General features: G+C 41.9%; 1 protein-coding gene across 1 annotated transcript in view; it reads right to left on the reverse strand.

The window, feature by feature from the left end:
- The window catches only part of TMEM135 (transmembrane protein 135), a gene marked incomplete at both ends in the record, with an annotated part of 168,932 nt that overhangs the window by 115,186 nt on the left and 26,640 nt on the right, over positions 1 to 27,106 (reverse strand). The window contains one exon of the mRNA XM_080612904.1: positions 14,497 to 14,530. Coding sequence (XP_080469030.1) covers positions 14,497 to 14,530 — 34 coding nt within the window. The remainder of the gene's footprint in view (positions 1 to 14,496; positions 14,531 to 27,106) is intronic.

Consider the following 27,106-nt stretch of genomic DNA (forward strand, 5'->3'; position numbering starts at 1 on the left):
AAAGAATCACACAACTCATGTTACAAAACCATTCCAGATTCACATGGAAGTGGCCGTATGAGACCAACCTCAAGTGACGCAGCTCCTCTGAAATAATCCTGTTTAACAGACTATTGTAGTAAGATAGACAACCGAGGCACTACTGGAATTTCCATAGTGACTAATGGCCTCATTTGCTCTATTTGATCATTGCCTTATTGTGTGGAAAGGGTAGAAAAGATAAGAAGAGATTCAGAAAAGATCTGTCATGCCATTAAAGTCAGTTTGTCTTATGCACACAGAAACAGACTTAAAGACAGGACACTAATTGGAAAGTTTCACATGTGAACATGGCTAAAACTAACATAAAAAACTGCCTTAAGAAAACCAGCCAGCTTTAGATGTAGCTAAAATAAATCTTGCTCTGTCTTCAACTTTCCCCACACTCACTAGATGTAGTTTGATACTGCAGAATTACTTCCTTCTGCTTGACCAAAAATGATGGTAATTCTACATTTTCTTCAATGATTCCTCACTAGAGCTCAGCTTCAAAAAAGATTCTTTTTCCTTTCACTTTTCCAGAACCAATATTGTTTTCAAGCTGACCTGTCTTCTATCCAGACTGACGTTTACAAGCTGTGCTAGAAGTTGTCCTCCTCCGCTTTTCTAACCTTATTAGAGGCATAAGGAGCATATCACCGAGACAAGATTTTAAATGAACCACCTCCCCCTGAATGCCAAAGCAGTGACTGTTTACACAATTAAAAACTTAGTCTCAGCACTGTTCAAAACCCCACATACCCTGAAACAGCATCACATAAAGAACTTAAGTGGCCGCATGTTAACGTTTCCCACTTTACACAAGGTTACAGCCACACACCAACACCTCCTTCGTAGCTGATTATAAACCTAAGTAACATTATTTATTCACAGCAAGACTTTTGAATTCATTTTTACACAGAGCCACGAGACACTTTTTAAACACAGAAAATACTTCAAAATGTGGAAGTGCAAACAGAAAAACAATTCTTATTTCAGACTGTATGTGCAGAGAATAAGGCTTTTGGTTTGCATCACGAACTGTGAAAAAGCCGAAGCTAACTGTAGTACTTTTGAAAGAAACCCTCCCTTTCGCATAGAAAAAGCTGTTTGTAATTTTTAGACCACACTTTTTCTGCTCCAAAACTCTCTGTGGAACTGGTATTTTAAGCATTTCAAACACACAACTTTCATTTTGACAGCTGAGAGTTTTAAAAGGAGCAAAATGATTTCTGGGCTGCAACTGCTGCTCTGTTGAATTATCACTATTCTATAAGTGCCGTCAGGAAAACGTATCAGACTTTAAAGCCTTTCTAAAGGTAATTCAAAGCCTGAAGGATTTAATTTCAACTGAAACATTTAGAGCACAGAAAATCATAATTAAATGTAATATGTAATTCATCAGAACACCCCATTCCACCAGCCAGTCCTATGGCAAGAGTAACATTACAAAACTCAAATCGTAAGTCAGCAGCATGAACTTACACTTTGTAAACTATATTCATCTTAGAAATACCTTCACTCTGCATATTTTGAACACAGATTTGAACCTTTCTTCTGTAAAACAAAATCAGAACTCCAAGACAAGTTTTCATAATACTATATTGATGCCAGAAACCGTAAAGAAATAGTGGGACAACTACTGTCAACGCGATCACTGGAAGATTTTAAGTAGGACTGCCAAAAGTGCGGAAAAATCAAGATTCCAAACTCCTGTGCATTAGAATTCGCCAGTTTTGTTAAAAGGCAGTACAGAAGCACAGTTAAAAGCGGGTATTTTCAGATTTTAGCCAATGCACTCAACAGTTTTGCTGATCCACCAACCTCCACATAAACACCTTTGTCAATATCCTTTGAGCTCCAACAAGGATTAAATTCTGTGTGTTCCTGGTAAATCTGGTACCTGACAACAGTCCATAACAACTGTTTCCCAAATATCAGGAGTTTGCAGAGAAGCCAGCTCAAGAACAACTTTCCTTCATTCTTTACAACTCAGCTCTCCATTTGATACAGTCCTTAGAGCAGTCCTCCAATACCTGAAGGGGCTACAGAAAACCTAGAAAGGGCCATGTTAAAGGCACGTAGTGACAGGACAAGGGGGAATGGCTGGAAGCTGACAGAGGGGAGATTCAGATGAGCTGTTAGGCAGAAGTTCTTCCCTGTGAGGGTGCTGAGCCGCTAGCAGAAAAGCTGTGGCTGCCCCATCCCTGGCAGTGTTCAAGGCCAGGTTGGACGGGGCTTGGAGCAACCTGCTCTAGTGGAAGGTGTCCCTGCCCATGGGACATGGCAGCTGGAACTAGGTGAGCTTTAAGGTCCCTTCCAACCCAAACCATTCTATAACTAACAGACCAGTGCCTCAAATGCTGCCTTGTTATACACCATTCCCACTGACAGCAAGACATCTACTTTCATTTTCAAGCTCCAGTGGAAGACTTCAGGGTTAGGAGTGAAGGAAACTGAGAGGAGTGACAAGCCTGCAGCAGCATTTTACCCACTTCACTGAGCACCTGAGGCATTTCCCTCCTGCCAGCAGCACGGGGACCCTGAACATTGTTCTGACGCAAATGGCAAATATTGCTGGAAATGGAAGAAGAAACCCACTCTTCCAAAGAAGTTCCCATTTCTACACCTATATATTATCACACACAGACAGAGAAAGCATTACTTTTCCTTGCAGTTCCACATCAACTTCTTCAGCCCTCGGACTGCACTTTCCTCCACTTCTCCCAGAGCAGAGCCATTTCCCTTTACTCCCAAACCTCGTGAACTCAGAAGCACAAGCAGGCAGCAGAAACTGCCAGGTAACAGAGACTGCTGCAAAGAATGGAGGATAATACCTGCATTTCCTGAAGGTTTGAGGAGGAAAACACGACTGTCTGACAATGTAAAGATCCAAGAGAAAGGAAGAAGCCTGCTAAGATTGATGTGAAGTTGGAAGAGCAAGAAAATCTTGCTCTGAGAAGCTTCAGCCCTTTCTTCCACCAGGAAAACCCTTGATTTTCTTGAAACGCTACTGGGATTTCACCTTCTGAGAAGCCTTGAATTCTCTCTTGACCCACTTGATCTATCAGAGCACTGCCCACAGCAATTCTCATCATCAGAAATGCCACATGCGCTAAAAATGGGTATCTGAGAGCAATCCAGACCCTGAAGTCAAGCATTATTTTCATCTCAACAACTAGCAAGGAGTTAACTATAAAAGTCCATTAGCTTTCTTTAGCACTTAGTATATTTCTGATATGTAATTCTGCATAAGCCATAAGCTTTAGCTGAGAGGGAAGTCTCAAAATCGATTTGCAGTATTGACACTTTTGCTAATTCTAGGGTGGTTACTCACTATGAAAGACCATATTAAAGGAGCATAACGATAAGTATTACATCGATCTTCTAACAGATACACTGGAACGTTCAAAAATGCAAAGCAGCTTTGCATAGAAGGCAAGAGACAAAGTATGAAATGTTTTCTCTGACTCTTGCCAAATGTCCTGCTCTGAAGTGATGGATGAGGTTTCCTGAGGCTAAGATGCCAAAGCCAATTAGCCATGTCAATCCACAAGAACGCCAGCTGCCGGGGTCTAAATTTATTACTGTAGTACTTAAAAGTGAAGCCATCAGCAGTGTTCAAGTTCACATGACTCCTAATTTTAAGACCTGCCTTTTCCAGATTGAGGGTGGGGGTAGGGACAATGACCTTATGTTTCAACCTTTTAACATCATCATAGAATGCCATGAATTACCCATAATTTGATTATGAAAAGTATTCTGTTAATCAAATTAGTCTATGTAACGTTCTATTCAGAAGAAAGTAAGACTCCTGCTTACTTCCCTCCTCATCTGAGTTTTATGTCATGTTTATATTTAAAAGTAGCAATTTATTTCAATATTGCCTGTTTCGGTTGCCAAACTGCCTTCCCCACAGAACATGATATGTGTAAAGTATATAGCTCACCCATTTATGGCATCTCCTTCTGAATTCCAAAATACAATTTTTGGAGAGTGTCTTGAGCATTCGTCGACTGGAATAAAACAAATCCAAGTCTTTGATTATTTGAAACCATCTGCATTTCATTTCTAAGCAAGGAGGTTGGAAATGTAGATCACACAATACACTGCCCTGCACAGTCACCACAAGAAACTCAGCGAGTCCATGAAAGGGTAAAATCTTTCTTTCTGCTTAGGTGCCTGTGGAATAGATCTGAACGTTACTGTCAGACATTGAAAAGCGCCCATTTCTTTGGAATAACTTCCATACTCCTCCAAACCACTTGGAAAAATTTGCTCCTTTTCAAGTAGCCTACATTAACTTTATTAAGATCTTAATAGAAAACATCTTGGCTTTCTGCTACTACTACATATACCCTTTCCTTTCCTTTGCTGCTCCAGTACACAACCGGCACATGGTATTAACAGCATCTCCTGAACTGCTCTGTACCCTGAGGATGCTGACAGAATGAGACAAAATCAGAGGCACAACAAGGTTAAGAACACCTACAAGTCTTCTGAGAAGAGAAAATGGGTTTTCTTTATCATATTCTTATCCAAAACTGGGTTTAGTTACTTTTAATTATTTTTAAGTGGGGAGAGTTTTACTTATTTCTGCAAACGCATGCCCAGGTATTACAGCAAATAAGAATCATTACAAGAGTTTACCATTAATAAATGCTGGTTCTCAATTACTGATTTGACCCATAAGAGTGCAAAGCAAAGGAGAAAGAGACCAGAATGAGTAAGGAGTACATTCTGGCTATGCAGATCTTTCAATCCTTGTTTCATTATGATTTTTTCCTTTGAGATGTTTCTGAAGGACAACTTTATATTTTGAGGCTTTATTCTGCAATGGAATTTCAGTGCCATTAGTGCCTAAGAATGCTCCATTTCATTACCATTTCATTATAGATTATTAAAGACTGTCTGTTGAAATTCTATTAAAAAAAACAAGCCACATTTCTCACTCAAGCATGCTGCCTTCAAGTGTAACCTAATGTCATTAGTTTTCTTCTTTCCTTTTTGCTCTTTATAATCTAAAGGATTCTGAAGAAATCTAAAGGTCCGACCTTGGTTCTTTTTGCTAAGTTTCATAAACCAGGTTATATTCAAATCCTCTGTCACTGCCAAAAAGTGCATTAACGATGCCTGATCGTCCATGCCGTGACACCAACCATACCAAGCGTCATTCTGAGAACAAGGGGCTGACTCTGCCTGGCTTTAAACCATGAGAAAAGTAAATGATGTGAAGGCCTTAGAACAAACGTCGGATGAGCTCCAGTCAAGTATGCCTTCTATGAAACAGCAATGCTGTGAGCTCTTTGTGTTCTACCCTTTTATTCCACTAAGATCCAGGCAATGAAGAAGCAGAAGTTACAGAAGAGCCTTCCTCCTAAATCCAGACGGCAAACAGCAGAAAAACACCATCTTGCAACAAAAGGCAGGATTAACCAAGGAACATCTCATAGAAGCAAAGGAACCAATAGAAGCAGAATGATTGCTCCTACACCGGGGTCAGAGCAGTCCCAGGCACAGCTACAGGTTGGGCAGAGAAGAGATTCAGAGCAGCCCTGCAGAGAAGGACTTGGGGGTGTTGGTCCATGAGAAAATGAACATGAGCCGGCTTCAGTGTGTGCTCGCAGCCCAGAAAGCCAACTGTATCCTGGGCTGCATCAAAAGGAGCGTGACCAGCAGGTCGAAGGAGATGATCCTGCCCCTCTACTCTGCTCTCGGGAGACCTCACTTGGAGCATTGTGTGCAGTTCTGGTGTCCTCAACATAAAAAGGACATGGAACTGTTGGAACAAGTCCAGAGGAGGGCACGAGGATGATCAGGGGACTGGAGCACCTCCCGTATGGAGACAGGCTGAGAAAGTTGGGGCTGTTCAGCCTGGAGAAGAGAAGGCTGCGTGGAGACCTCAGAGCAGCCTTCCAGTATCTGAAGGGGGGCTACAAGGATGCTGGGGAGGGACTGTAGTGACAGGACAAGGGGTAACGGGTTCAAACTTAAACAGGGGAAGTTTAGATTGGATCTAAGGAAGAAATTCTTTACTGAGAGGGTGGTGAGGCACTGGAATGGGTTGCCCAGGGAGGTTGTGAATGCTCCATCCTTGGCGGTGTTCAAGGCCAGGTTGGATGAGGCCTTGGGTGGCATGGTTTAGTGTGGGGTGTCCCTGCCCATGGCAGGGGGGTTGGAACTGGATGATCTTAAGGTCCTTTCTAACCCTAACTGTTCTATGATTCTATGAACCAACCCTACACAAAACCCAGGTTACAACATGGTCCAAAACAGAGGTAAAAATGCCTCTATTAGAGGCGGAGATTCAGGACTCTCAGCTGACTTTCCAACTTGAGATGTGTTACATTAGAACCATAGCCTCAGGGAAAACACTGGTGAGTTGCTATCAATGCCTAAATTTATAGCAGAGAAGACTTGTTTCTTGTTAGCACTAAAATTAAAGGCTTAACTTGTGACAGAAGTTCAGAAACGATCAACCACAGCCAGCACCAAGTCATCACCTGAGGCAGTTCGTCCATGCGGCAGCAGAAACTCTGCCCCCACTGAGCACTTGAGACTTCTTTCTGGTCAGTACCAAGTTCTGGCCTTTTTGATCTTCCCTTACCCAGGCAGCAAATGAAAGGTGCCTCCCTAGGGAGATCATACATCGCTTCACAACACATCCCAACACAGGGCAACAAGGTAGGAATTACTTTATGATCCCAAGTTCCAGCTTGACGAAAGTCTAAGAGGTTCCCTGTGAGCTTTCAAACAGGATTTTTTTTCCCTCTAAGTTAACTGGGAGGTCAGAAGCCAAATACCATAGAAACACAGAATCATTTAGGTTGGAAAAGGCCTTTGAGTCCAACCATCACCTTAGCCCTGACAAGTCCACCACTAACCCACGTCCTGAAGTGACACATCTACACTTCCAGGGATGGTGACTCCAACATTTCCCTGGGCAGCCTGTTCCAGTGCTTGACAACCCTTTTGGTGAAGAAATTTCTAATATCCAATCTAAACCAAGTATCAAAGTACCTATGCTGTCCTAACAATAACTTACAAAACTGAGAAGATAAGACAATTTATTATTCTAACAACACAGCTTGCCTGGTACTTAGGGGTTTTTTTTGGCCAGCAAGAAAGAACTACAAGGACACGTAGTGACAAGGCAAGGAGAATGGTTTCAAGCTGAAAGAGGGGAGACTTAGATTAAATATTAGGAAGAAATCCTTCCCAGTGAGGGTGCTGAGGCGCTGGCACAGGCTGCCCAGAGAAGCTGTGGCTGCCCCATCCCTGGCAGTGTTCAAGGCCAGGTTGGACACAGGGGCTTGGAGCAACCTGCTCTAATGGAAGGTGTCCCTGCCCGTGGCAGGGGGTTGGAACTGGATGAGCTTTAAGGTCCCTTCCAACACAAACCATTCTGTGATTCGATGATGATGGTTTGCCAAAACACATGGGATATGTTAAATACCAATTATTTCACAGAATTATCAATGATGAAGTGACAATCATGAACTTTTTGTATTTTAAAGGCTATTTCTGAGCTGGCATGCAATGTTCTCCAGCATTGAACAGCACCAGCATCTCAGAGCTGCAAGTTACACAAATGAAAAACATGACTTTATAGTCCAACAGCACATTACTTAAAAAAAGAAAACCCAAACAACAAAACGACCCCTTCAACCCGTATTATTCATAGAATCCTCCCTCATGTAATTGCAACTGGCACAAGGTATTCCTTGAAACATCCGTAACAACTCAGACACATTGTACAGAAAGCATTTGATAAGCTGGTGAGAAAATCACTCAGGAATGCTCCGTCAGGGCATTTCTTGCTCCTCTACAGTATTACAAGTTTGCCTTTAGCAAAAACACAGAACTACAGGATCAGCAAAACGCACAGCTTAGAAGTGGGTTTCTGTTGTTGCTTTGTCTCTTGCCATCACAAGTCTCACCCCTCCTGCTTCCACCCTTCCACATATCACTCCCCTCAAAGGATGAAACCATAACAAATTTAGAGTATGTGGAAAGTGACATTGGAGGGCCCTTGGCCTCAAACATCTGAATCCTGTTTTATATTGTGCCTTATCTCTGTCAAGTTTCACTGCCTGTGTGTGCCCTATATCTTAAATTAGGTTAATGGCTTTCATTTCTTCAAACCACTGCAAAGCATGTGACATTTTGCATCATTTGGACTTCCATCCTGTAAAAAGCCCATGCAAATATCTGGAGTGAAAGCCGACTGAAGAGCTCTGGATACTCATTTCTCCATCACATCCTTGGGGATTTCTTTTGAAGTCTGTGCTGCAGCATTTCTGCATGCTCCTAGACCAAATATTTCAAGCTTTAAGAGCACAACTTACACGCAGCCCTCACATTGACTGGTTGGGTAAACAAAGATACAGACAAAATGAACCCAGATTTCACATATTTATGCAACTGAAAACCAATTCAAGCGTGAAACTACTTAAACTACTTTAGAACGGCAAAAAACTTTGTGCTCAGCTGTATTACATGTTCTCCATCATATACAGAAGCAGAGCATCACCCACTGGAACACCTTTGATCAATGTGTTCAGTTCAATAGATGTTTAATGTGAACAACAGTTCTTAGTAGCTTTATTTATTAACTACACTTGAAATGCAAATGAAAGAAGTATTTCTGCAATATTAGCTGTAGGGAAGGGAAGGAGCTGATAGCTCTGAAATGAACAGCGATGAGGGGAGCAGGCTCCCAGCCTCACGAGCAGGCTGTCAGAGTGAGCACAGCAGCTCCCAGGGGCTTCCCAAAACTGGATGTACAACATCCTGACAGTCTCCCCATACTGCACTCATCACTGTCCTCTCAGCACTTCTCTTCATTGTCACTGGTCTTTAACATATGATCTCTGTGTTGCACATCTCTGGGAAGATGTACCCTTCCTCCCCTACTTTGCTTTCATACCACTGATGAGAACCATGGCTGTGTATTCCTTACATTATAACAGTATCTTTGCCTCTGCATAGAAGTACCTAAAGACAATACTTCATAAATGGCAGACAATATCAGCACCACAATAAATTAAACACAACCTCCATATTTCAGGTGCAACTGCTGACACCGTTTCTCCAACTCCAACACCCAGGACTTCAATAATTCCCTCTCTGCCTTTCAGGACTCTTGCTGTATTTCTCTTCATAATAAAGACAACAAAATTCATCCTTTCCTTCGCCCACAACCCCATAATTTTCTTTATCATCTGCTCACTACTTTAACTGGAGTAGATTCTACATTTTCTCATCTTTCTTCCACTTGTTATAGCTGGAACACTCTCACAAACCAACTTCCATTACAACAGCCCAGCTCCAGTCCCTTCGTGACTACTGCCACAAGTAAATTCTCATTTCTCATCTCCAAATTGTACTTCTCAGCCTCCTCTTCTTTCAATCTTTTCTGTCTTATTTTTCATACCTATACCCTTCCGCTCCCTGATGCTGCCTCTACGACTGGCTAGATTCACAGAGTGGTTTGGGTTGGAACGGACCTTAAAGCTCATCCAGTTCCAACCCCCTGCCACAGGCAGGGACACCTTCCACTAGACCAGGTTGCTCAAAGCCCTGTCCTTCTGGGCCTTCTGAGTCTGAACGCACCAGAGGTTGAAGATATTTCTATTTTGATAACTTCTGGAGTAAGGCCTCTCACTGATTTGTTAAGCAAGTCTTACTGACGGGCAAAACTCTGTAGTTTTTCTCTCTGAATTCTAGCCTGTGTGTAATGTAGGTTGTGCGTTGTGCACGGGAAGACTCAAAGAACGTGTGTCAGACTAGAACGATTATTGGTGGAACTTTCCTGGAGTTAGTTTGTAGTTTGAACAGCAACTTCAAGTCAAAGCGATTTGTGTGAACCACAATCCTCTCATGTGGAAGGGAGCCTCAAGCACAGGTCTGGGGTGTGGGAAACCTTCAATCTGTGCAGGGAAGGTTTTCCGAAAGAGCTGTGAACTGTAAACAGAAGGGTGTTAGGAGCAGTGTTAGGAAAGGGTAGCTACAGGAATTTTGCCACTGGGTTAAGAAGAAAGGCTGCCATAGCAGCCTGTCGGTGAGCATCATGACCAAAAGTAGATGATGGATTACTTGAGATTTGTTGAAATCATTAGATCAAAGAAACTGTTGGCATTAAAATGAAGCAAAGAAAGTCAGCCAGTGTTTTGCAGTACCCTAAGAAACAAAGCCTGTAGTTCACATTCACTTCTAACATCCTATTTTCTAGTTCATGGCTTGCCCAAAACCCCTGCACCCAACCTGGCCTTGAACACTGCCAGGGATGAGGCAGCCACAGTTTCTCTGGGCAACCTGTGCCAGGGTCTCACCAGCCTCACAGGGAAGAATTCACTCCTAATGTGTAATCTAAACCTCTCCTTTCAGTTTCAAGCCATTCCCCCTTCTCCTACCCCTATATCCTTTTACCCTTGCAAAAAGTCCCTCTCCAGATTTCCTCTAGGCATTATTCCTATGCCTCTTCCTCCCATCACACTCAAGAACCAGTCCTCAACAGCATCACTCTGCCTTTTGCATCCAGCTGCCGTATCTTAATGCTTAAGCATTTCCGTTTTTATAAATACCATACACTGTAAGCCGTAGCACAAAACAAAGAAAGCCTTTGAGACAGTGATGCACAGTTTAAATCTCAAACATAGCATGGAAAGAAACTTCCGTATTTTTCTGATAAAGGCAAAAACCGTATGTTGTAATTCAGCACACCAGGATAACTGCCTCTTTGATGCTGCATTTCAATGCCAACATAGCAATTCTCCTAAACTTTTGCTTCTCAAGTTTTATATGAAAAGGGTCCTACTCTAGAGTTGTCTCTTCCTATCTTGCATATTGAACACAAAAAACCCACCCTAATCCAAAAACAGTTTCTTCAACTTAACAGCAACAACTCAACTGTTGAGCTCTTCACAATCAAGTATGCCTTAACTGTTTGGAAACGTAAGAGCTCTTACTCATGGACAGTCATTGATATCATCTACTTTTCCAGATAAAAATAACTGCAGAGATTACATTTCACTTTCCAACCTTTGTTGGAATCTTGGGGTTCCTTTTGATCTCACATTATCCATGAAGGATCATCTTATACGTTCACTACTAATGCATCTCTTACCATGCTAGAAATTTCTTGACTTTAACATATGCAATCCAAAATAGAACTTGAAAGGCTCCGTGCTTCTGTGTGGTCCACAGTAATGACCACACTGCTCCTCTGTTATGGGCTCTTATGGAAGCATCAGGTCTCACACTGTAACTAGTTAAACACTTCCAAACCCACACGTTCAACAACGTTAAGGCTCAAGTATATTAATTTCCTTTGGAAAACTCTGACTGACTTGCAGTGAGAAGCTCAGAAGTTGACTTTAGACTCTGCATATCAAAATTGAAACTACAAAACTACTGATCCCTTCATTCCTTATTTCTAGTCTTATCTTTAAACAGATACGAAAATCCAAGCCCTGAATGCATCGTTATACAGCTTCAATTTAGCAGAAAAGTTAGTCTGAGAAAGCATTTTGATTCGGTATTTTCACAGAGCATATACAGCCCAAACAGCCTATTTTTAACCTGTCATTTTATTGTGTAAGCAGTAAAGAAACACAACTGGAGAGTTCAGGTTCACATAAATCTATTATCATAACTTATTAAAAACTGGCCAGGGCACTTACTCACTTGTTTTCAACAGCTTCAGACTAAAGAACAATCAAAATGTTACCTTTATAACATGAGTCCTTAGACTTGCTGTTTCACTCAGAGCTGAGAAACAGCAGCTGTGCATAAAGACTTTAACACACCTTTCCCCTTCCTACTAAGTAAACTCAGCTCTGAGGATGAACTGTCACACAGTACCAACAGGACAAGAGAAATACAACTTTCTGATTTAAAAGCCCTAAAGATTCACTGCAGCAGCAATCATGATAATTCCTTATAACAGCCAATAAACCTAATTACAATCACATCCTGTCTAACTGGGCAAAGGCACACACAAAGAGTCACACAAAAAGCCTCAATTATTATTGCTCAGACCACAAAAGGTTAGCAAAATGTGAAGCAAACCAAAGGAATACATTTAGCTCAATGAGTACCTTAATAGGTCCTGACACGAGTTCCACACAATACAAGAAATGCAGTGTAATTTCACAACCTAATGATTCCAATTTGCCAGCTCTCAGAATGGGGCATGCCACAATATAATGATGATAGAAATAAAGGGTTTAAAGGCTTAGTAAAATTCTATGTGAATCTTATCAAAGCATATAAAGTTTTATGCCAAAGACAAGCTACACAAATAGGGAAACATTTACCATGATTACACAGCTTGCTAACAAGATAAATATCTCACGATCAAGGGCAGTTTACACAGCAAACCCTGGTAGCCCTGAGTTCACCACAAAGATCTGTGACTAAAATAAGCCATTCTGCTGAAGAGAAGAACATCCATTGCATCAAATGGTGTCCATCAAATGAAACTGCATCCAGTATAACACCATCCAACACCACATGAACTGTGTGGCATCATAGCTTAAGGGTTGTGAAAGCGATGATAGCGTTCTCAGAACTGGGATACTCAGAGGTGCTGTTATTTCATTGCACTTACTTCTTAGAATCATAACACAGAATGCCAGGATGGAAGGGACCTCCAAGGATCATCCAACCCAAGGTTCACCCTCCTCTTGAGAAGTCCATCCGAAATGAACAATGGCATCTCCAACTGATTATCACCATCCTTATAACCTGCTTCTTGAACAAGGAGTTTCTACACAGTTGCTCTTCTGAATTCAAGGAAAACTTCAAACTTTTATTAGAAAGAAATTCTTCACTATGAGGGTGCTGAGGCGCTGGCACAGGGTGCCCAGAGAAGCTGTGGCTGCCCCATCCCTGGCAGTGTTCAAGGCCAGGTTGGATGGGGCTCGGAGCAACCTAGTCTAATGGAAAGTGTCCCAGCCCATGGCAGGGGTTTGGGACTGGTTGAGCTTTAAGGTCCCTTCCAACACAAACCAATCTGGGATTCTTTGATTTTCAAGCTTCAGATTTCCCTGCAGGAATCAAACCTTGTTCCCATGAGTTACCGGGAGAGTGAACATCTCATTTACTACATTTCAAGAAAATGATTTGTCATTTTTTGAAATTAAGTCAAAAAACTTTATAAAGAAAAGGAATCGTAGAGGATGGGGTATGAGCCATCCAAGTCAGCAGCTATAAAAGCTCAAATAATACTTGACAATAGAAACGTTGTGGTAAAAACTGGTTTCTTCCCTTTTGGAGTCTGTAAGCTCCACTCAGGAGTCAGTCTGTAATGAGAAGCAATCTATCAATACAGAATAACCCAAGAAACCACTTATGCCTCAAAGAAATTATTAAACACCAGAATTTGAGAGAGAACTGTGTAACCCATTTGGCAAATGCATATAGAAAGTCTCCATGATATTTACCTGCCAGCAAACACATGATGTCACCTCCTGCCAAAAGCAAATGCTCCCCCCCTAAATCTTCAGAATTACAGCCACCATCAACAATGACTGCACAAGGATGGAAGAGAAGGTACCAATTTTATCACCCTACAATACATTTTCTTTGTCCCATCTCTTCTAGTCACTGCTCTTAGCAGCCTTCCAGTATCTGAAGAGGGGCTACAAGGATGCTGGGGATGGACTGTTCATCAGGGACTGTAGTGACAGGACAAGGGGTAACGGGTTCAAACTTAAACAGGGGAAGTTTAGATTGGATCTAAGGAAGAAATTCTTTACTGAGAGGGTGGTGAGGCACTGGAATGGGTTGCCCAGGGAGGTTGTGAATGCTCCATCCCTGGCGGTGTTCAAGGCCAGGTTGGATGAGGCCTTGGGTGACATGGTTTAGCATGAGGTGTCCCTGCCCATGGCAGGGGGGTTGGAACTGGATGATCTCAAGGTCCTTTCCAACCCTAACTATTCTATGATTCTATGATTCTCTTTTCATCAGAGTTCTGCTCTTGCCCAGTTCTCCTGAGGCCACAGCAAATTGTCCCAGTAGTCCAAAACAGAGCTCTTCAGTTTTCTGTAGTTTCTGTGACTCTTTATGCAACTCAAATTATACAAAAACTTCAGATAACTCTTTTGGCATAGCAAAATACTTCCTAAAGGAGTATGATCAAGTAACATAAGCATTATATACTTAGAAGAAGTTCATGCAAAAAGCAGCATTTAGGCTAAATTTACTACTGATACTTACTTGAATGAGATTGTAAGGAATATGACACACAATTTAAATTGATACAACCATGCAGTAAAAACATTTGCACACACAATAGCCAAAAGCCCCCTAGTCACAATTTGCTCTTAAGATCATTTTAGTTACTTAATAAGAAATAAATCTGAACCCAGGACAAACGATTATAAATGAAATGGATCTCCACATCAGTCTTCAACAACACACATTTTCAATGGCTCTTACGTATCTTTATTCTTGAAATAAAGGACTACTTACTTGATTGGCCATGTAGATTGTGAGGAGACCTCTCCTATAAATACAAATGAGAGAATTAGTGAGTGAATTAAACTGTTTGCACACTAAAGAAAAACACTTCAAGAATTCTGAATGTTTTATTAAAGAAGAGAGTTTAAAAAGCAGATCATTGATGGAGGATGAATCATTACCACCCTATAGAAAAATAAGTATGAAACCAAAAATAGTAACTTGACAAGCACAGTAGCCAAAGTGGTGATGAATTACACAAACCCAGTTATATATAGCAACCTGCTCATGCACAGGAGCCCTGAAGCCAGCATGAAGGGACAAGGCACCTTGAATTACAAAGCACGTACAGTAGCATAAGCATAGTGTGGCCAAAGCCCAGGTATAATTGTGAATTTACAGTAAAATGCTGTGTGTAAGCTGCTGGCTTGTGATCAGTGCTATGGAACTCCATGTGCTTCAGCAAAGGTTGGAAAACTCAAGTTCCAATATTTCCCACTGGACCGGTGCTGTTCTGGAGTTAATGGTCAGACTTGTAGCATTTGGGATTTCTATCACTGTCCTCCACAGCTGTTACACACAACACTTGAAAATAACACAAATATTGAACCATTAAAGTTTCTCAATATGGAACTGAGTTTATAAACCTGAACTCATTTGTCCTCACATCACTGAGGACTTTTTTATATTGCTACCACGTGAGTAACAGAAGGTCAAGCCAGGCTTGGATGTTCCACTTTGTCATGACATTTGAAGTTTTTAAGCATTCACAGAGTGCTTAAAAGAATAGTGTGTTAACAGAACATATCTTGCTAGCACTTCAGATGAAGGAGCAAGGAAAACAAAACATGACAGGTAGCAGGAAAGAGTCTCATAGGGAAAAATACCAGGTATTTCATCTTTCTTGGATTATTTCTCAGGTTTTTTGTCTTGTTTTTTTTTACCCTGTAACAGTATTAAAAGTTTAGGTTAAATACCAAAACACTCAGCTGTTTGGAAACACAATTAAATTTACCCATGCAAGCTAACCTGGTAATAAAACACACTTTGAGTAATCTTGAGAACATCAGAACTTCAGCAAGTTCTGTAGTAACACACTGACCTGTGACAAGCAACTGGCTACTGAGTGACTGTCCTCATTTCAGAAGCAGCTTTAGGAGTACAGCCTGTGCATTCACAGTTGTATTATATACAGTGTGCACCAAACATCATGACTATTGTTTCTGCACATCATTTACTCAGTGGATTCTCTCCTGCAGTCTCTATGTCAGGCAGGCAAGGTGGGGGACACAGGGTCTTCCAGCCTCCCACTGAAATGTATTTTAAGTACTAAACAACTAAGAATGGGATCTAAATAACTTTTATCTTCTTTTGTGGTCCCTTCTGGCTAAGTGTAAAATGCAACCCGCCAACCCCAAAGACAAAGAAAGGAAAAGAGACTAGAGCAGAGGAAGGAAAGAAATCAGCGGCTGCAGAGCAGCTGCAGCGAGAGCGATGCTGAGAAGTCAGAGCTCAGGAGGAGGAAAAACGTGCAGACAACGAGTTGGTGCACGGAAGTCACTTCCTGAGCTGAAAATACAGCAGGTTGATGGATGACATCATGTGCAAGTGCCTGCAGCAAGCACAGCTCCATCAACTGCTGCAAGCGGCCCGGGCTAACTGCAAGCAGAAAGGTTTCTTCCTCCAAGTTCATTTTGTGACTGTTTTCAAAACAAACAGCCCCATGCCCTGTGCAAATGCAATGTGATGCCTAACCCAACCCTGAACTCAACTGCTAAAAGTGGGTGGAAGTTCAGAAAACCTTGCACTATTTTGCAGCAATGACAGCTGATGGAAAACAGGACAGAAAGATGGAGACAGGCCAAGCAAAGAGCTGTTGGTACAACCCGAGGACTGTATTAACACTGCAGCTGGTAAGTAAGAGAAGAATGTAATTGGGAAATGGTAATAGAAGAGCAGGAAATAATTAAACATAAAAAATAATTAGTCAGCCATGTCTGACCACCTGTTTTGGGGAGATTCAAAAATGCTAATACATGGCTAACATTTCACCCCTAAAGTCTATAAGCCAGTGTGGAACATTAATCAGGAACACCTAAGTCACATCAGCGACAGTCTGAAGAAGTTTTAAGAAGATTGGTATCTTTTACCTCAAAAGGGGGATTGCACAAAAGCAATCACAATTTAATTACCCTTTAATCCAAGTACCGAAGAGCAGTAGTGTTCAGTATACTTTTTGTTTCTCCTTTGTTACCCCAATTTACACTTTCATGTTGAGCTTCTCGCCAGTGAACACACCCAAGTCTTTCTCCTCAGGTCTGCTCTCAATCCAGTCTCTGCCCAGCCTGTACATGTGTTTGGGATTGACCAGACCCAGGAGCAAGACTTTGCACTTGGCCTTGTTGAACTTCATGAGGTTGGCATTGGCCACCTCTCAAGTCTGTCCATGTCCCTCTTGATCCCATCACTTCCCTCCAGCGTATCAACTGAACCACACAGCTTGGTGTCATCAGCGAACTTCGAGGGTGCATCAGTCCCACTGTCCTTGTCACCAACAAAGATGCTGAACAGATGTTAAACAGGTAATTCTCTTTTTCATTTATAGTCTCCACAAAGAAAAGTTTCACTTGATAAAATACGCTTTTCAAACAACCTGGTAAAGTTCAGACCAAACTCTAACAGCGACAGCTCTTCAACTATGGCCTATAAACCTCAACAGAGAGTCACATATTTTTGTGATTGTACAGCCCAGAGGAAAGAGTCTAAAATAACTGCTAAAAATATCAAAAGCTATAGGATAAAAATAGCAAGGAAGCCTAACAGTGCACTGGGCTTTAGTACCAGAAGTGTAGGTAGGAGGTCAAGGGAAATGATTAATCCCCTTTACTTGGCACTCACTATACCAGAGTGCTGCACCCTTGTTTTGTCCCCAGTACAACACAGGCATTGATCAGTCAGTAGGGAGTACCATGAGCACGGCTGGGAGGTCTTGATTTGACCTGAGGAAACAGTGTTTTCTGCATCAAGACACTCAAGCACTGGAACAGGGACCCCCCCAAGGGGCTGTCAGACCTCTGTCCTCAGAGGTTTGCAAGGCTGAGCAGACAAATCCCTAAAGAAGCTGGTCTGAACACAGTGCTGGTTCTGCTCCGAGCAGGAAGCTGCACTAGCTGACTTCCCAAGGCTCATCTGAACAGTTCTATCATTCTATGGAAAAAAGCAACTTCAAATTATCATACATATTTTTTTTCAACACATTGTAACAGCAGAAGTGATAAATAACCTGGGTTCATAACTAACATAAACCACAAACGTCTTCTTCAGTGAACTAGCCACTTTATTAAAAAGATCAAATTTGTCTTCAAGTATTTCCAGTGAAGTCCACACAATCACTGATAGGTTATTCTAAGGCTGCCTACCCTTGCACTTTGTACCCTCCTTTAGACAAGGATCTGTCTGGTCACTGAAGCCAGTTACATCTTTACCTCCACTGCAACACCACAGAGTCCAAAGTCACTCACATACCACTTCTCAAACAAAAACTGAGCTCCTTCAGTTTTTCCCCAGGGTTCCCTAAGATTTTAATTGCTCATGGCCCTTTACTGAAACTGACCCAATTTTTCAGAACTCACCTTCACGTTCTTAAAATTATAACGCATGAAATAAAAAACAGATTTAAAAGTTCAGATTCTTTGTTTAATCAACAGTATTTTGCCCAGAGAAGCTGTGGCTGCCCCATCCCTGGCAGTGTTCAAGGCCAGGTTGGACAGGGCTTGGAGCAACCTGTTCTAGAGGAAGGTGTTTCTGCCTGTGGCAGAGGGTTGGAACTGGCTGAGCTTTAAGGTCCCTTCCAACCCAAACCATTCAATGATTTTAAAGTCAAAGAAATCACTAAGCGCCACTGTTGTGAGACTGTGCATGCATCTGCCTGTGAGCAAAGTTCATATAAGTCCTGTACATTCTGGAAAACTTAAATTTGACCGAGGCTAAAGTCCAAATCCCCTTACACATGAGTTAAAAATCCTCCTCATGCCAACAGCAGCAATGACAAGTGCCCAAACCTGCATGCCAACACATTGTTTGGAGAACAGTTTCCTAAAGAATGTTTTCTGGCTTAGCTTGACACGTTATAAAATTCAAAGAATAACTTCACCTTCACAACTAACATGAGCTTTTGCTCCATACAATAGCAAAACAAGCAAAATATCCACTTTTAAAATGCAATCAAGATGTTTTGTTCCTACGGAACTCACTGCCAGTTCTCTTTATTTATGGTTTTCCTTCAATATATTTATGGCTTTCCTTAAATACAGAGCTGTTGCTAAGCTAAAAAAGAAGGCAACAAAAAAATTTAACTTGCCTCACAGTAGGATGAACCCTTTCAACACAGTGGTAAATGCTCCATCCCTGGCAGCGTTCAAGGCCAGGCTGGGCAAAGCCTTGGGCGACATGGCCTAAGGTGAGGCATTCCATCCCCTGGCAGGGGGTTGGAACTGGATGATGTTGAGGTTCTTTTCAACCCAGACCTTTCTATGATTCTATGCTTATGGCCATTTTACCACCAATTCATTATTGCAACCACAACAGCACTCAAAGAAGATGTCTAACAGGCAGCAAACACCTCCTCTCTCTCTAAGCAGCAACAGAAGATTGGTAGGCATTTATTTTTAAGCTGTTTCTCTCTCAATATTCATTCCTCCTTTGGAATATTTCATTCTTTCCCATGTTGTGCCTGGCCCTGTCCATCCAATATGTCAAACACGCAGCACTCCAGTCCCTGCGGTTTTCGCATCAAGTGCTTTTTTTGGCACTACAAAGTTAAAAGCATTGTTTTCTCTATTGCTTTATTTCACTTAAACCACAAACCTTTCCGAGTAGACATCCTGAAATCTAAATGTCCACTGCAATTAATTAAACATATCTGAACTACTCCAACTGCATTTGTTTAACTGGTCTTGTGGCTTTTACGGTCACATTTTGTTTCTTGCTCAAAACTAAAGGGGAAGCGACCAAGTCAGAAATAACAGGAAATAACTACAGCAAGATGAATACTGCTCCGTACAAAATCCACAGAAATGGACTCAATAGGCACGTCCTTCAGGGAGAACAGCTCTAGGTGTGAGCTGGAGCAGTGAGACAGGGGCAAGGCACACACCCAGGCCCCATACCTGCTACAGCTCTTGTAACCCAGCGTACAGGAGCTGCTAGTGGTAGAAACAGCTCAGAGGAGCCTGAAGATGGATAAAGCAGCATGCTGAAGACATGAAGACAGGCTAAGAAAGCTGGGGTTGTTCAGCCTGGACAAGAGAAGGCTGCGTGGACACCTCAGAGCAGCCTTACAGTGTCTGAAGGGGGCCTACAAGGGTGCTGGAGAGGGACTGTTCATCAGGGACCGTAGTGACAGGACAAGGGGTAACAGGTTAAAACTTAAAAAGTAGATGTTCAGGTTACATATAAGGAAGAAGCTCTTTAACTGTGAGGGTATTGTGGTACTGGAATGGGCTGCCCAAAGAAGTGGTAAACGCTCCATCCCTGGCAATGTTCAAGACCAGGTTGGACAGAGCTTTGAGTCTAGTGTGAGGAGTCCCTGCACATGGCAGGGGATTGGAACAGATGATCTTAAGGTCCTTTCCAACCCAAATCATCCTAAGATTCTATGATTCTATGTTAAAAATCTTCATGCATCAATTTAAGACAACGCTTCTTGGATTTAACAGCCTCACCAACGGGTTATGTTTCTCTACTTATATAATGGATTTAAACACCTGGGGGGCAAAACCCCACCAAAACAAATATCCAACTCACTGCTAAGACAAGAATAAGTTTAGTTTTTCTATACAGGTTTAGTTTATAGGTTTTTTCTAAATAGGTTTAGTTTTTCTCTTTGCTGTTCTAAAAACTTTTCGTGTGGTGAAACCAACAATCCTGACTTGAGAATAGGTACCAGAATGAAACAAGTTAAATTTACCTTTCCTTGTGACCTATATGCCACAATCTGAATTTTAAAGCGTGGCTTTAAGACAGCAAATTTACGAAAAAATACATTTTTTATAATGTTTCCTACAAATTCAAGTTTGGATTTTATACAGACACCACTGATCGCTGCAGGTTCTGACCGTTATCACCTTATTTTAACCCATGATGCTTTTGTGGATTCTCTACAAATCTAAGAAATCACTAATAAGATGACTTACAAAGGAATCAGTGGATTCAAAAGTATATATGGGGTACAATACAAAAAGAAAGGTAAGGAGCACATAACTTATGCTGTACTGACTTGTTATAGTAACATTTGAGTATGTTTGTCCTAAACTAAAAGAAAGAGTTAACTCTGGCTTGGATTTCTGAACACAAACTAAGAAGCCAACATAATAGGTTGTAATTGCTCCCCAGACAGGATTTGTGGTCTGCAAAAACAGGAAGAATTCCTCCTCCCAGCTTCCCCCCCATACACTGTAAAACACACCACTTTATAACCTGCAGAATTAAATCACACACACAAATCACAGGTTTCCCCTCAAAAGAAAGAGGTCAAAATGAAGAGGGGGGGGGTTTCTCTGCTCTACAGCAGCTTGACACCACACGCTGACCAAGTATAGATCTGGCGTTGCGATTGCATCCCTGTAATAACACAAGTATCGCAGATTATGCTTAGGGTATCGTTAATCTCTCACACCCACCAATTTCCTACTGACAGCTGGAGGCCAGCAGCAAAATCCTGGTGCAAAAGTTCACTTTAAATCAGCAGGAACAGATAAGCTTCCCAAATAATGCCGAAAATCAGGAAAAGAGTGAAGCAGTGAGTCTCCAAACAGAAAATGAGTATTTTTTGGGCTTAGTAAAGTCTTTCACACGAAGATAAGTGTTCAGGCACATAACTCCATGTCAGAAATATACAGTTTAAGGAACACAGTTTTTTAAAGGAATCTTCTATTTCAAAACATGGATTTGCTTAAAGGAGGCAATGGACACTGCACAGGTTGGGGGAACTGAGTTGCTCAAAGCTGCAAATGAGGGATATTTGCTTTGAGCACACTACATGGTTTCTTGCAAATACTCAGAATTTGTTGTTCTTAAAAGGGTAGAAAATAAACTCAACATGTTCCATGATTTGAACACGGGCCAAAGAGAGGGTCTGAGAAAACAGGGAACTGAGAGAAGCCAAAAAGAAAATATATCTGCAGTAATACATTCCAGTTAATTTCGGACCAATAATTCTTGCAGAGTTTTCAGCTCATGCAACACAAGATAACATCTAGAGTTTAATTTTTAACTGCTTTACACTGTATTTTATAGAGTTTCCTTCAACATTGCCTCCCTCTTCCTCCTCTCCCAGTTTCTCTATGGTGCCTACAAAGCCAGATCCAAAACAAAGGCTGCCCTATGGAGGGGAAAAAACCTCTTCATTAAAGTGTGATTTAACCTCCCAAGATTCCATGGAGAGATAAAAATCAGATTCCAAAGAGTTCATTAGTTTCATAGAACGATTGACTAGTAGATAACAGAAGAATAACAAATTAATCAAACCTCAGGAAAAGAAATTAAGGATTTCCAGTCATTCTTTATTAACATTCTTGGTATAGAAAGACTAGGTCTTGTCAGGTAAGGCTCCAAGTAACACTTTCTTTGGAGTGTTGATAGTAACACAGAATTGGGTTTAACTGGCTCAGTCAATCAAAATGAAAACACTGTTCTCTTCTGAGCACCTTCTCAGGTGGGATGCAGCATGTGCTGCTTGACTGCATTCTGGAAGGTAAGTGCATGGGGCACAAAAGCAAATACTCTCTTCTTCAGCACAACTGCCTTGGGGATCAGCATCAGGTCACTGCTTCTATGTATTTTGCTGGCAATCACAGCTGTTTCATAGCAAAAAGAGGACATAAAGGATGAAACTGTTAATAAAAACTAAGAAGAACAGGACAGGGCACAGAAATTCCAGAGTTGCAGAGGTGAGACCCCCTGGGACAGGGTGCCCAGAGAAGCTGTGGCTGCCCCATCCCTGGCAGTGTTCAAGGCCAGGTTGGACACAGGGGCTTGGAGCAACCTGCTCTAGTGGAAGGTGTCCCTGCCCATGGCAGGGGCTGGAACTGGATGAGCTTTAAGGTCCCTTCCAACCCAAACCATTCTATGATATGCAATATTCTCTGGCCTTGGACATACACTCTATATTTTGGGAGTGAGATGGACAGGAAGAAGGAGATAAAAAAGAAATCTCATATAATGCTAGTACTCCAGCAGACAGCTTGCAGCTGTCCAAACACCACTGGAAATTCATCCAGTATTTGACTCATTCTCCTCTACTTCTACCTCCAGCCCTCCTCAGGTTTAGAGCCATTCACCATACCCCACCTGTACACCCCAAACCCAGCCCACAGCACCTCAATAAGAAGCAGCCCCAGAAGCTTCTCAAGAAGCCCACTGAAATAGCTGCCTTCCCCTCCCTGAGTCATATTCTGTGCCCAGTTTGAGACTATCCATTCCACAATAACAGGGTTTTGATAAGCTACTCAAAAAGTCATCTATTCATCTATTTCAAAAGACTTAAGCAGCCAAATGTTCTTTTTCTTGTGTGTCAAACTAGTAGCTATTGTTTTGTTTGCATGTTTAGAGCTAATTTTCTCTTGAGCCCTATCATGGTTTAATGATTACATTTGTTATGGATTAACACTCATTCTAAAATACCTCAAGCAATATGTAAAAAAAAAGCTAATGTGACCAATCAATTCAACTCACTTTTTCACAGGGTGTGACCAACTTCCAAATGCCCTTATATTCACAAACAGCAGAGCAGCTATGCCAGCACAAGTAGGATATGGAGTCAGACTTGCCAGCCTCAGAGACATTTGCATTTTTCCCCCATTAAGACCCCATTAACAGCCTATCACATCATATTAAAAACAGGCTTCAAATCCAACTGGAACTCCGAATTAGGCATGCAGAAGATAGATTAACACTGTTATCTGTACGGCCTGGAACACAAAAGGTCCCAAGGAACAGCAGTGTCAGAAGCCTATGGAATCCTTCTCTAGAAATGCAGGTAAAGCCGCACCAGAAGTTTTGACTGAGAGCCATTTCACAGAATCACAGAATAGTTTGGGTTGGAAGGGACCTACAAAGGTCATCTAGCCAAATCCCCCTGCACATCTTCAACTAGATCAGGTTGCCCAGAACCACATCCAGCCTGGCCTTGAATGCCTCTAGAGATGGTGTATCCACCACTTCTCTGGACAACCTGTGCCAGTGTTTTATCACCCCCATTGTAAAGAATTTTTTCCTCACATCCTGCCTGAATCTCCCTCTTTTAGTTTAAAACCATCACCCCCCTTCGTGTCACAAGAAGCCCTGCTAAAAAGTCTCTCCCCATCTTTTTTTCAGGCCCCTTTTAGGAACTGAATAACATCAACAGATGCCTACTGACTGAGAAGTCAATTTCTGGCAGCACATCAGTATTTGATGAAGAGCTGTGCCAGATACTACAGACAGACGTTGATATGACATTTCACCCACCAAAGACAGAAAGAAGTTATTGCCAAGTTCAGTCTCAACCTATTACTTTCTAACTTTAGGCTCCAAGATCCAAAACGCCAATGGTTGATGTTAGAACATTTTTGCTAGTCCCTCAGTCCATTGCTCACAAGGAATAAGAGACACTGAAGAAGAGCTGAAAAGGAAAAACTTATCATTGATGAAGCAAGACTGAGCACACACAAATTCCCTCCAGTAGACAAAATGATGTTGTACTATCAGAGAGTCTATATTGCTTCAGTCTTTCACTAAAGCCGGAGCAGTCCGGATTATGATGAGAGGTACTGGCCTGAATTCATGAGACCTGTTTTATGCTTGCATTTGACATCATGTACTCTTGTTCCTGCTTTTCAGACAGACCATCTTTAGAGGAATATGCTTACTTTATCAGAAAGGTTCAATCTGGAGGGGAAGCCATCTGATTACAAGAAACAGTATGAAAACCATAGGACTTACTAAAGGAAATTCAAGCATGTCATTTTCTGTCCTGGGATCTGGAGGGGAGAGGGCAAGAAGAGGAAGCAAGATGTTTAACCACAGTACACTGCTCTAATCTTCATCACAGAAAACCTTCCTGTGGTTAAATATAGCAAAACATTCCCATTCTAGGTTCCCACCTTCACACTTTTTCCTGTGTTAGCAGGAGCTAACAAAGACCTTAATTCCTGAGGAGCAATAAGACTACAGGAAAGAGTCAATTCATTTACAGAGGGTTTATAGGTGTGGCTCATGTAGAAACAATGATTTAAGCTCCTCTCATCTCTACTATGTAAAAACAATATCCTTCAAGCAGACCTGAGGAACATATGGCAGAAAAATCCTCTCCAAGTCTTTCAGGCAGTGCACCAAGCTGGGCAGAGATTTACCTTGCCAGGTAAATGTCAAACTTCTCATTGCTCCAGCAGCCAACACTGCAGCCAGCTCACCTGGGCAGCAGCTGAAGTTTATTCTGTCCTAGCAGAGTATTTATTATACCCCCTCTGGGAGCTGCACATTACACACAAGCATTCAGACACAGATGTATTAAGTGTTTCCTCAAGCCAAGCAAGTCCAAATGAGTGTCTCCTGGATGCTAGCACTGAGCAGACAGAACAGAGCAATGAATCTTCTGTGCCATTGGACTCCAAGTCAGAATAGTCCAATGTTCAGCAGCAGGCTGATTTTTAACATTTTAGCTGAAGGCATTTCAACAGCACTGTAAGTTTTCTAGGGGGTGGTTGTGGGGTTAATGATGAAAAGCAGAATACAAAATTCCACCACCATTCAGATGAATAAATCACATTTACTTAGTTTTCAGCCCATAAAGTAAAAGATTTGCCAAAAGTGGTCCTTAGAAAAATTAAAATAAGCTTTAATTATATTGAAATCTCAATTCCTCATGGAGCAGCACATGAAGAGTTAGCTGCAGAGTCACCTGGGATCTGTCAGAGCTTGCAGCCTGACCTTAGCACTGCCCTTTGTCCATCCATGCTGGCCTCATGTCAGCTGACAGAGATAGTACAGAGCTTAATAGGTGCTGCCTGGGATGACTTACCACTATTATTCACGAAGTAACCTCCTGGCTGGTGCTGTGCCTAAGCTGGTAAATCCTCCTCAAGCTCAGGAATTGGAGACCATTGAGCAAATGCAATCAAACGGTCCCACATGACCCAGCTCAGTTCTGACTGTAACAACACTAAGAGATACCTGCAAGACATTCTCCAGCATCTCCAGAACGACAGGTAGATATTTTACATGGGGTATTCCAGTGTACTTACTCTGTCTGCCTGTGTTAACCCAGAAAATGGACTGTTGACTATAAAGCTGTAGCTGCTCATCTGCTCTTCCACCTTGTGCAAGACTTCAAGGACCACTCAAGCAAGTAAATGTTTCCAACACTTGAATGCTGCAAGCTGAAAACTTCTGAAACATGGTTGCTGAACACTTCTGCGGACATAGCTGCAGTTTTTCAGAAGCCTGATTCCTTTTTATAACCATGAAATAAATGCATAGGACTGGAATTACTTATCCCCAAGGATCCTTTGTGCTCGTTCATAACTATAGGATTCATCTTGCCAAATTTTTGCCATCTGAAGTGGGTGAAATCTAGCTTAAGACAATTATTTAGTCTCCCTTTGTAACTAAGCCAATACGAGTCCAACGGTTTCTTTAGATCTTCTTTTGCTGTTGATGCACTTAAAACCCCTTTCCTGCTGTCAGATACAATACTGGCCAGTTTCAACTGCAATGGAGCTTTTAGCCCATCGTGTCTTCTCCCTGCCCATGCAAACCACAGCTCCGTGCTCCTCCTGAAAAGCCTGACCTTACTTCCAAAGATCACACAACTTCTTTTCCCTCTTGAGCTCCAGGAAGAGTTCTCTGTTCAGCCAGCTGGTCTCTGCCCCGCTTGCGTGACTTAGGACACACTGGAGTTGCCTGCTCCTGCGCTTATGAAATGTGGTCATAAAAAAACTGACTTCATTAACTGGAACTTTTTCTAGAATCAACATTTAATGCTATAACAATAAGTGAAAAATAGAAATCTCTCTGAAAATATCAACAAAGAGACAAACCCGGCAGAGATTATTAATCTTTCTAAAGCTGAACACCCAGCTATTGGGGCTCTTTTCCAGACTGGAAGCTGACTGTGTCACGACAAACACAACATAAAGCAGGTGATCCCATTTCTCAGACAAATTACTGTAAACCATTGATTAGAAACACTTTAGCCCTGTGCTGGGCACGAGCTCCCACAAACAGCCAAAGTCGGCAGGAAATGCTCCTTTCAGCAAAAAACACTCCCGAGAGCTGCCCATCCATTTACAATGTTCCCACAATAACTGCATCTTCCAGCCTGACTCCTGCCCTTCCAGGCAACCTTGAAAGCTCAGTGACTTCCCTCCCTTTGCTAACTGTAAGAGCAACCTGCTCTAGTGGAAGGTGTCCCTGACAGGGGGTTTGGACTGGATGAGCTTTAAGTCCCCTTCCAATCCAAACCAGTCTGGGATTCTACGATTCCGTAACTACAGCAGTAGCAGCCCTCAAATCATGCAGCAAAACATGTTCAAACGTTTACATGCTGTTACTACAGAAACACAGACCTCTCAAACAATGGCTC

The sequence above is a fragment of the Psittacula echo genome (genome assembly GCF_963264785.1).
Source record: "Psittacula echo genome assembly, chromosome: 3".
Taxonomy (NCBI): domain Eukaryota; kingdom Metazoa; phylum Chordata; class Aves; order Psittaciformes; family Psittacidae; genus Psittacula; species Psittacula echo.